Source organism: Alligator sinensis, unplaced genomic scaffold (assembly GCF_000455745.1).
Source record: "Alligator sinensis unplaced genomic scaffold, ASM45574v1 scaffold1322_1, whole genome shotgun sequence".
Classification (NCBI taxonomy): Eukaryota; Metazoa; Chordata; order Crocodylia; family Alligatoridae; genus Alligator; species Alligator sinensis.
In genome coordinates this window covers 208,060-219,580 of record NW_005842116.1, presented here as the reverse complement: position 1 = coordinate 219,580, position 11,521 = coordinate 208,060, and the positions used below count along the sequence as shown (strand labels likewise).

General features: G+C 45.2%; 1 protein-coding gene across 1 annotated transcript; it reads left to right on the top strand.

Moving 5' to 3' along the window:
• Positions 1–456: 456 nt before the first annotated feature.
• Positions 457–11,241, top strand: LOC102382968 (interleukin-20-like). The gene is made up of 9 exons (XM_006024783.2): positions 457–490; positions 1,261–1,449; positions 2,049–2,114; positions 2,671–2,823; positions 8,856–8,918; positions 9,038–9,103; positions 9,295–9,447; positions 10,440–10,514; positions 11,164–11,241. The coding sequence occupies exons 2-9, from the start codon at positions 1,291–1,293 to the stop codon at positions 11,239–11,241; spliced, it is 813 nt and encodes a 270-aa protein (XP_006024845.1). The 5' UTR covers positions 457–490; positions 1,261–1,290.
• The last annotated feature ends 280 nt before the right edge of the window (positions 11,242–11,521 follow it).

The following is an 11,521-nucleotide window of genomic DNA, read 5'->3' as shown; positions in this document are numbered from 1 at the left end:
TGGGGGCTCTAGCCATCCTGTTGCTTATCTATGCTGTGTTTACCTCCCCTCGATATACTCCCAGCCTTCTGTTGAAGCTTAAAGGACAGTCTTGTTGGGTTTTTTTCCCAAGGGAGATCTTTGCAGCAAGCAGCTAGTGGCAGTGGAAAGTCAACTGAGCTCACAGATTCCTTAGATGTGCAAGTTAGTAGGTGTTACCCTGACGCACCACCTCCTCCTACCTGTCTCCTGAAGTAAGAACCACAAGGAAATGCTATGAATTCCCAGTCTCCGAAGATGGAATAATGCCCGAGGGGGATAAATTTGGTCCCATTTTATTTGCTAATCTGCTCAGAAGATTAAGAAGGGAAATATAGTGCTGAGGAAGGTGGGAAAAATCCCGAAAGTTGATCCAGAGCCATTTCCTCCCTACTGCAGCATAAAAATGATCAGCTCTCCCCGAGTGAGGCAGCACATTGAGCAGCAAGTGGATGTGCTTCATAGCATTAAGGTAAGGCATTACTATATCTGCATGTCTGTCACCTCTCCGTCTGCTATGCCTATTTACATGCATATAGGGATATTTGCACCCTTTGCCATCTGCTTAGCTACGTGTACCTATTCATGAGATTTTGCTCATAAATAAGATAAACTTCAATGACGCCTAAAACCCCAGGTAAGGTATGACAATTACTTTTATACTAGTCTGCTACTTATGGATACTTCCGATTTTTATAAGGGGAAACGCTTGTGATGAAACTTTCCAGTGTTGGTCTCAAGGTGCCTGTCACCTTCAAAGCAGATCTACGAGATGCATAAACACACAGATTGCTTTAGGCATCTGAATATACACATGTGTACCCGTCTTGTGCACTACTCCACTTCCTGCCCTGCCCATATCAATTTATCGTGCATAAAATTCTGCATCCTCTGAGCTTTGGAAGGTTGGACATTGCATATGTGCAAATCTCAATGAGGATGAATGATTTGGCTAATTATTTTAGGGTAAGGGGAGGCGGGGAGTTTAAAATTCAAGTTAGATTTAAAATTTTAAAAGTTGTCCATGGATGCATGGAGCCTTCTGACCACATGTGTGTTTTATGTATGGTGATGGGGACCTGGGTTGAAATCGTGGCCCCATTCTGTTTAATGGGAGGTTTGCCATTGATTTTGCATGTTTTTGCAGACCTTGAATGGCAGAATGTTTCTGTTTGGGGTAATGGCATTTTTCAATGCCTCAGATAGAGGCTAATGAAGAGGGTTTTTTCCCATCTTGTACAGCTCTCCAGCACTCACTCCCCCTGCAGCAGTATGAAGGTCTCTTGCCTCTGCCTTAGCTTCCTCTTGGCTATCTGTGGGTTGCATTGGACACCAACCACTGCCAACAAAATCTTCCATTTTGGGTCGTGTGAGATTTTGATGAATGTCAACGAAATCAGGACTGGCTTCACAGCAATTAAAGCAAACATTGTAAGTATGGCAATGCACTTCACTGATGTAGACAAGACTGTGCGATGTCTCCTTTAGATTGGGGGGCTTGGTGGCTTGGGACATTGTGATAGCAGGCTTCCACGGTGACCGAGGGCCAGAATTTTCCTTGTCCCCCTGTGTTGGGCTGTCACTTGCCTGCGAGTGCACAGGGAATGCAAAATGTTGCTGTTCAGGTGTGCTAGCAGGATTGGACCCTCAAAGTTTCCCCAACTGATGGCTCTTCCGTGATCGGTATTTGATATTTGGTTGGTCTGAGTCCTGTTCCTCCTGGCGTTGGAAAACAACATATCCCAGATAACAGCCAAACAGCTTGTCTCAGCAAAGGGACAAGGAATGAAGGGCCCATGGAGAATGAATTCCCCTTTTCTCTCCTCAAAAATTATTCTGGGGACAAGACGGGGTGATAGGCCAAGCAAGAGACAGCTTGCATTAAGGCACAATACTCTGCAGGCAGGTTTGCTTTCCAGAGGTCAGGAATCTAAGAGCAATTTTAAAGAGAAAAGCTCTGTTTATGCTGGCTGCCTAAACATCCCTGTAGCCAAGATCAACTTGACTGAATTTTGCCTTTTTCTGTTTAGCAAGCCCGAGACACCGTCAGAACCACCAGCATTTTGTCATTCCCATATTCACTGCATAGAGTCAACGTAAGTATCATTATTGCATCTTCAAACCACTTGCTTTTTAAAAAAACTGAATATAGACTCATAGAAAATGAGGGTGGAAGGGACCTCGGGAGGTCACGTCTAGTCCAACCCCCTGCTCCAAGTAGGACCAGCCCCAACTACATCATCCCAGCCAGCGCTTTTTCAAGCTGGGCCTAATAACCTCCATGGATGGAGACTCCAGCACCTCTCTAGGTAACTCATTCCAGTGCTTCACCACCCTCCTAGTGAGAGAGTTTTTCCTAATACCCAACCTAAACCTCCCTTGCTGCAACTTGAGACCATTGCTCCTTGCTCTGTCATCTGTAACGACTGAGACTATGTCCCATACAGCTAGTTTTGAATGGGTACTTTTCAAGGTATCCATGCTTGGAAGCATTTCAAGATGATGAGTTTTCTCTCAAAAATACCATAAATATTATCCCATCTCCTACCATATTTGCCACCAAAGCTGGCTGCATGGTAGTAGTGGATTGAATGACTGCTGACTACATATCTTTATAGCAGTTTGTAAAGAACATAAACTATTTCTCTTAAGTCTGAAGATACATGCTGCTTCATTCACCACCTGCTGAAATTCTATGTGGACATGGTCTTCAAACACTGTGAGACGGAGGATTCGTGGGTCAACCGGAAAATCAGCAGCATAGCCAACTCTTTCCTCAGCATCAAGAAGAACTTCAGGCATTGTGTATGTTGGATTTTACTAAGTCTTCGTATAGCAAATCCCGTAGCTTTGGGGATATGATGGAAGCTGTCTTACCTAAATGAAAAAAACACAAAACAAAATAAAACAAAAAAATAGCCTGGCCATTTTTTTGAAGTTCAAAAAAAAAAAAAAAGGGGTCAGGGAGGGCGTAAGAGTGAACATTACTGTGGGTATCAAGAGGAAGCAGAAGCATGAGAGTGCCATGAAAAGTGGGGTTCATCTGTATTTGGCTTCAGATTTTCCCAGGCACCACTTAACTCCCATGTGAGCCCTCCAAATAGTGTTGAAGTGGAACCATGCGCTGATCCTCTCTGCGGACCAAATTTCACCCTTTGGGGAAATGTGATTGAACTCCACGCAGCCTTTTGCACTCTTTAGCAAGGCCCTTGCCTACGAAATTATCTCTGTCAATCAGAAACCCGCAGCTTATAAAAAAAAAACCCCCACCCTATTAATAAATTATTTTTTTTTCCAGCATCAACAAAGTCTGTGCAGATGTGGAGAGGAAGCAACACAGAAATATAAACAAATTCTTACCAATTACGGCCAGGTAAATTGATGGGACTATTGTTCAACATATTAATTAATGCGGAGTCAGGTACTCTTTTGCTCATTGCAAATTGCTGAAGTTACTTAACTGATTTTTCTTTCAATCCACTTCCAGCTGAATGTCAAAAACGCAGCGATGAAATCCCTAGGAGAGCTGGATATCCTGCTAGACTGGATGGAGAAGGCTTATTAGAGCAGAACAACAACCTGCCAGCAGCATGTAGCTTTTAAAGGCGCTTGAAAACTGCTCTTATGCTGTGATGCATTCAAAATCATGTCCTGATTCAGTGCTCTTTGGCATCTTCTCATTGGCTTCAAGGGGCATTTGATCACAACATGATTGTTGGGGTGGGTAGGTAGATAGACAGATAGGTATTTAGACCCAGATGGCATGTCCATATGCTGCAGGGGAGGAGCACATTGAGACATATTGCCCCCAGGCTGAGACCCGCTACATCTGCTCCTTGTATGCTGATTCCCAACCCAAAGGTGCCTGTCTGTAGGTTCTGCATCTCAGCTAAACTACTTCTGGTTTGGGACCTGATGCAGGTGGAGTGGGCACGACATCTCAGCATGGTCCTGGCTTGCACCATATGGACCTGACCCTAGTGTCTTGCACGAAGAACCAAACATTTCAAGTTCACCTTTAGCTTTTCCAATTAGCACAACTCTTACAATGCTGATTTGCCTTAAAAGCCTTTCTCTATTATTAAGGGTAATTGTTAACATGGTCCCTTTATCCTGATAGCAGACAGGTCCTGCTGTCTTATGTATCTTCAGTGGATTTGGGCGGGGGAAGGAGGAGGGGTGCTACTGCAGTCTGATATTTAAAAGCTACGGCTGAGTCTTGTAAGATGCCCGTGTGTGGTGTGCTGCATGAGAAGCTGACAGAAGGGCTGTCTGCAAAATTTAGCAAGATTAGTCTCTAGTTTTCCTTTATTAAACCACTAAAGAATTGCTGTTTTCTCTGAAAATAATAGTCTCTGCTTTAGTGCAATTATGTTTTTCAGCATGAGAAACAATTCTCCAGGTACGATAATTTTTTGTCGAACAGAAAAAGAACCGTGTTCTTCCCATATGTATTGTGTGATCCGCAATGATACTCTGTATGCAGATACTGCACTGATATGACCTTAAATAAACACTATTCCAAATGATGCGGGTTTTGTCTGGACTGTTGTGCAACTTCTGAACACTCGCTTACCTGAGTCTAACGTGCGAGTTTCTCTTATTTTTCTACAAAGGATTTATTTGATAGAGTAGATAGACTGGAGGGTGGGGCCAGGATTCAGAGAGACCTAGATACATTGGAGGATTGCACCAAAAGAAATCTCATGAGGTTCAACAAGGACAAGTGCAAAGTCCTGCACTTAGGAGAGAACAACCCCATGCACCGGTGCAGGCTGGGGGCTGACCGGCTGGGCAGCAGCTCTCCAGAAAAGGACCTGGGGGTGACAGTGGACAATAAGCTGGGCATGTGCCAGCAGTGTGCCCTTGTTGCCAAGAAGGCTAATAGCCTGGGCTGCATTAGTAGGAGCACTGCCAGCAGATCGAGGGAAGTGATTCTTCCCTTCTATGTGGCACTGGTGCGGCTATGTCTGGAGTGCTGTGCTCAGTTTTGGGCCCCCCACTACAGAAAGGATGTGGACAAATTGGAGAGTCCTGGGTAGGGCAATAAAAATGGTGTGGAGGTTGGGGAACAGGCCTTGTGAGGAGGGGCTGAGGGAACTGGGCTTACTTAGTCTGGAGAAGAGAAGGCTGAGGGGGATTTAATTGTAGCCTTCAGCTCCCTGCAGGGCTGTTGCAAAGCGGATGGCGCTGGACTGTTCTCAGTAGTGGGAGATGACAGAACAAGGAGCAATGGGCTCAAGTTGCAGCAAGGGAAGTTGAGGTTAGATGTCAGGAGAAACCTTCTCACTAGGAGGGTAGTAAAACACTGGAACAGGCTCTCCAGAGAGGTGGTGGACTCCCATCCTTGCCAGGTTTTCAAGACCTGGCAAGACAAAGCCTTGGCTGGTATGATGTAGTTGGGGCTGGTCCTGCTTTAAGCAGTGGGTTGGACTAGGTGGCTTCCTGAAGTCCCTTCCTACCCTTGTTTTCTATGATTCCTATGGTGGCTAATTTATAGTATAGATGAGTGAATAATACAGTGTACCTGAGGGATCATACAGCACTTTTGCTTTTTTGAAGTGCCCAAGTCAGGACTCGCATGGTGCACAGATTGTGTGCTAGTCCTCTGCAATAGATGATTTGTAGATTGTAAGGCTGGAAGATCATCGGGTCCAGCCCCCTGCACCAAGCAGGGAAGGTAACTGGGGGTCAGGGGACCCCACCAAGGTGACTGTCAAGTCCCAGGTGCAAAGAGTGGTTAGAATTTGCTCAGACTGGGTCTGATGACAGACATGGTGACAAAAATGATTAAAATGGCTAGTTACTGATGTTTGACAAACACCTGCCCATGACAGACGCGCACAGATGCATGAGTTCGGCTCCAACAGGAAAAAAGCCTTCAAGCCAAAGCCTACCCCCACCTATAAGATGCCTAAGTAACCTTACTCCGTATCACGCACAGGCCTAAAAAATCTTTAATGCACCCCTATTTGTAACACACGATCATTTTAGCCTTATGGCTAAGTCACAAAAAGCAGTGAAGAGGAGGAGGATTTGCTTGCTTGTCTCCTTCATTAATTATTTTTTAGGGCCTTGAGCAGGGTGGAAGAGGATCACAATCAGACAGCTAAGTCTAAGTACCTAATAAGTGGAGTAGAATCTGCCCCTTAAAGCCAGGGTTTCGGAGCAGGTAGCACTAAAGAGAGGGTGTCCCACCATTGAGCAAAGGTGTCAGGCAGGTTAGCATGCAGCCCTCCTCAGCTACAAGGTGGAATTGTGACCACAGCCTCCTGGTGCCAGTTGCCTGTGGTACAGGAGTCCTGAGTAAGAGCGAGCACAAAAGCAATCCTAAAGGATGTGAGTACATACAGGTGTGCCCATAGCTAATGCAATCTAGAAATCAAAGAAGAATGACACATCTACTGGAATTTTTAGTTTGGTCTTGCTGCTGGTTGATTCGTATGATCAATCTGTCTTTTTTCCTTATACTGAAAGGCACAAGGAGGAAAAATATTCGCTCTCCAACAGGTTAAGGATGTGATGGCATATAAAATGGTGATCTGGACACTCTCAGGAGCTGTTGTAACTGGTATTTCTCAAGGTGCTTGGCCCTGATATCAACACTGTGGAACTTTCTAAGATGTTTCATTTAAGCTCAGCAAGGAAATGCATGGAGAAAATAGAAAGCCCGAGGAAATTCCAGTTTGAATTTCATTTCCTTTGCTCATCTGTATATAAGTGAGAATCAGTCTCTGGGGCTGAGAAGCAATATACCACAAAGACGAGAGAACATACTGTAAAACAAGGTAAGATATTTCTATCTCCCTGATCTCCTCTTATACTTTTTTCTGTGTTATTTATTAATGCATTACTCAAACACACCTGCTGTTGAGGTTCAGTGGTAGAATCCTAGTCTACCATGAGGGAAACCCAAGTTCGCTTCCTGGACATGTGCGTAACTACAGTCATCGAGGTACCAAACATCTGGACGCAATCTGGCTTTTGGATTCTGTCTTGGTGGCCTAAAGGGGGATGGAAAGTCTGGGCAGCCTCTACTCCTCACAACCTCCTCTCTGGGCATGCATATCAAAGGTCTGGGTGACCTCTAGGGTGGCCATCATAGAGGACAGTCCAGTTGTCCTCTGTCCTCTATTGATACATAACCCGATCCTGCATAATCCGATGTTTCTGCTGAACAGAAAAATAGAGAACATAAAGGCATTGGGTTATGTATCAAGAGAGGACAGAGTAGGAGAAAACCAGAATGTCCTCTATGATGGTGACCCTAGTGACCTCTCATGCATAGACCTGATCCAGAAGGACCGATGTTCGCCTACGACTGCTGCTCAGGGACAGCTTAGATGGACGTCCTTGCTCAAATTCAGTCTAGGTGTGATTTCACTGGAGTTAAAACATGATTATGGATTTGTCTCATAATATGTAAAGCCAGACACTGATAGTCCTGCATCTTTCTGTGGACTTGAGCACCACGTACCCTGTCCATACCAGCCCCGTTCCCCAAGTGCCAACACATTGAGATAGGCCCTTATGGTTTCCAAACAAATCCACTTCACTGCTTATCTTTAACCAGTTTAAATGCTTTATGTACAGCTTGATTAAACGTGGCTTTGCCTCTCAGGGTGCCACTGAATCCCCTGGTGAGACCTCACAGAAGATGGGCCATTATTGGTGCATAGGCTCTAAGTGGTGCTCTGCACAGGGCTGAGTTTCACCCTTATGACATCATAACCTTCCAGGAACCAGAACAGTGACCTGCTGTCTTTCTGCAAGATGTCACCTCAAACACTACGCTGATGTCATACAAGGAAAGTAAAACCTTGCGGTGACATATTCCCCAAGCGCAACGGATGAAGTCCTAGCTTAGCTGTCCTCCTATCCTATTAGACAACTGTTAGTGAAGCACGTGGCAAGACTCTCATTGGGAACAGCTTCAGGTCCAGATGTGAATAGTGAAATACAAACAAGAAATAGCCTGGAAATCTATATCACTATCACTACATTTAATAATTGAACTAACACATACATCTTTGTGTCTCTGGATTTCCTTCCGCTTTGTTTAAGCTCAGTGTTACAAGAGTCAAAGTCCTCTTTTCATTCTGTTTCTCTCTCTGTCATCTGTGCAATGAAATCTGCTTGAGTTTGGAGCTGTCTGGCCAGTAATTTCATATTGATTTGTCCTCAGATTGGATCTGGCTCAAGACTGGGATCCAGATGTGAATATCCCCAGTTAGGGGTTTTAGTCCTTGGGGTTCTTGGCTCAGATCAATCCGACTGCGAAGTTGAGATGTGACTCCTCACTGGCCCAGACTTTCTGCTGCTCAGATCCAGAAAATTGTCCAGGGCTTAATTCTAACATATGAGATTAAAACGACACAGGCTCTGTCTGTCCCGTAGGTCAGATTCCAAGGTGCTTTTTCAAAGTTACCCAGTAGGCCAAATGCAGAAGTGATGTCTAGAAGAGAGATGCCGATTGCATAAGGATAAATGGCTGAGTTGAAATAAATCTAAGCAAATGCAGAAGTATTAACAGAGGTAACAAACAGCTTGAAGGGGAGCAAATAAGAAGGTTTCAGCCGCAATAACTTGGTCTGTCTCTAAACACATTGTGCTTTGAATTCCACCTGTTTCTATGTAGAAAAAAAACTGTGATCACTGTAATCCAAGGGTAACTGAGATCTGCTTTGTTTTCTATTACATAGTTCCTACAACTGAATACCTGAGTGTCAGCATCCTTCAGAGAAATGAAAGTTTTGCGTCTCCTCTGTCTCGTTCTCACTGCATTTCTGCTGCATTTGCAACCCACTGCCAGCCTCAAAAGGCTCCACTTGGCACAGTGCGAGATCAACATGCATTTCCACGAACTGAGACACAACTTTGCAGCTGTCAAGGAGATGCTTGTAAGTACAGAGTGGGTGGAAATACGTCTGTACCTCAGAGTCCTACTGAACGGATCAAAAGGTCAGCTTCCTAAGTCAGCACATGCATCTGACTCTTTCTCTCTGTTCTTCCCTTTCAGCAATCTCAAGATAAAAACACCGACGTCAGATTCTTACCCAAATCATATTCTTTGCAGGACATTGAGGTACGTACAGAATCCGCGTGTCTTGTAATATTCAAGAGAAACATGGGCACGGGGAACAGGTGATTTTTGCTGCAAGAGTTGACAGCCGTGTGGATAGATGGCAAAGCAAATAACACAGGAACAAGATTCATTTGTTTTAACAATGATTTTTACTGGACCTAACAGAGCCTTTTTTTTTTTCTTTCTTGTAGCCTGTGGACAGGTGTTGTTTCCTACGTCATTTGATGAGGTTTTACCTGGCAAATGTTTTCAAACACTGTGAGGAATCCAGTTTCCTTGTCAAGAGGAAAGTCAGCAGCATAGCCAACAACTTTCTCCATATCAAGAGGGACTTGAGGCTCTGTGTAAGTCCGAGGCGACAGGCCACATTCTGCTCGCAGCCATGCTAGTGTGATAGTCACATAGCATGCTATTCTTCTGTACATCTAGAATACCCTAGATATACACCCATACACCAGAGAGTAGGGGCTGCCCAGGAATACCTCAAATATTCTCATTATGGGCCAGATTTCATTTCCTTTAAAATCACAGAAAGTTAGGGTGGGAAGGGACCTCAGGAGGTCACATCTAGTCCAACCCCCTGCTCAAAGCAGGACCAGCCCCAACTACATCATCCCAGCCAAAGCTTTGTCTAGCCGGGTTTTGAAAACCCACAAGGATGGAGCTTCCACCAACTCTCTGGGTAACCTGTTTCTTCTTGTGAGAGTTTTTCCTAATATCCAACCTAAACTTCCCATGCTGCAACTGGAGCCCATTGCTCCTTGTTCTGTCACCTGTCACCACTGAGAATAGCCTACCTTCCTCCTCTTTTAAACCCCCTATCAGGTAGTAGAAGATTGCTATTAAGTCTCCCCTCAGTCTCCTCCTCTCTAGACTAAATAAGCCCAGTTCCCTCAGTCTTCCCTAATAAATCATGTCCCCCAGTCCCATCACCATTTTTGTCATCCTCTGCTGGGCTCTCTCCAATTTGTTCCCATTCTTGTTGTAGTGGGGGCGCCCAAAACTGAACACAAGACTCCCAAAACAGCTCTTCCCTCTGATAGCAGTCCCTAGGGATTACTTGAAAGGAGTGACTGAGAGGTATCAACACTGGGAACCCGGTGGCAGTAAATGGAGAATGACTGTATATAAACTCAATATTAATTCTTTGTTTGGATGTGGGAACTCTAGGACATCCATAGGCGGAGTTGGTATGACGTAAGACCTTTGCTTAGTGGTTGCTCACTTCTGTACATACAGTCCTCGAGAGTAGCCATATTGGGCCCTAGATGTACAATCCTGTATCCTCCTTTCCTGTGTGCCCACCATTAATTCCATGACCTTTATCCTTCCCCAGCATGACGCTGGCATGTGTCACTGCACAGAGGATGTGAAGCAAAAATACACACGGATCCTGAGCCGGTTTGAAGAGGTACATCCATGTTTGCCTTTTGACTTAGCTAATGAAGTGCAGAGGGATTTCTGGAGGCAGGTGTCTCTTATATGGGGGCTGCCTCAAAGCTGAGTTGGGACATAGTCCTTCCTCTCCAGGCCAACAGTGGCAGGACACAGCTGGTTTCTGAGGTTCACGTTGTAACTATTCAGCAAAAGCTGTCAAGTTTCAGGGCTTTCATGGGGACAAATGGGAGTTCTCTGCTAAGGGCCATCTTCTTTAGATACTCTGATGTGCACGCCTTGCCCTTTTGTCCATTTTTCTTCTGCCCCTCTTGTGTGGTTGACTTTTGGGGCTCCCCTGTCCCCTGAAGGAACAGGCCTATGTTGCTTTGAGCTCTGCCCACCAGTCTCGGGTATCAAATAAGCTGTCACCAGCACTATCATTTTTTAAAAACTTTATAACAGAAAAACAAATGGAAGCAGCAGATGTGGCCAGCCTGAGGGTGGGGAGGGATGTGCCTGTGTGAGCAGAGCACCATTTTAGATGCATCACAGATCCGCTCTTTCTCAGTTGCAGGCCCACAGTCGGGTCTTGCTGGGAAACCAAGAGATTGCTTGAGAACGTGCCTCGGTTGTCGTGGCTGAAGTAGCTGCTTAGGGGGATAATCCTCTCTGTTCCCTTCCAGATGGACATTCAGTCTGCAGCCATCAAAGCTCTTGGGGAGCTGGATATTCTGTTGGACTGGATGGACAAGACTGATTAGGTGAAGATCTGTGTCCCTCATCTGGTGGCCTAATCCTGCAAGCAATAGTCAGTCAACACTTCGAACTGATACTGAGCAAACAAAGCGGACAGGATGAAGCCCTACATCATTTAATATTTCTTGGAGACCTGAATTACAGCTTCCACTGGCGTCAGCAGGAAGGTTGATTCGCGGGAACAGGATTAGGTCTTTCATCTTCTGAACCGAGACTGCCCTGCACCGCATTAGACCCCTGTGGGGTCAGGCCCATATAGCCTATAGCCCTAGTCTAGCAAAGCAC

Excerpts from the sequence above, each read along its gene's own strand:
- LOC102382968 (XM_006024783.2), top strand. The coding sequence starts at position 1,291 with ATGAAGGTCTCTTGCCTCTGCCTTAGCTTCCTCTTGGCTATCTGTGGG. Across the intron at positions 2,115-2,670 it reads ATTCACTGCATAGAGTCAAC|TCTGAAGATACATGCTGCTT; the intron begins GTAAGTATCATT and ends ATTTCTCTTAAG. Across the intron at positions 10,515-11,163 it reads TCCTGAGCCGGTTTGAAGAG|ATGGACATTCAGTCTGCAGC; the intron begins GTACATCCATGT and ends GTTCCCTTCCAG.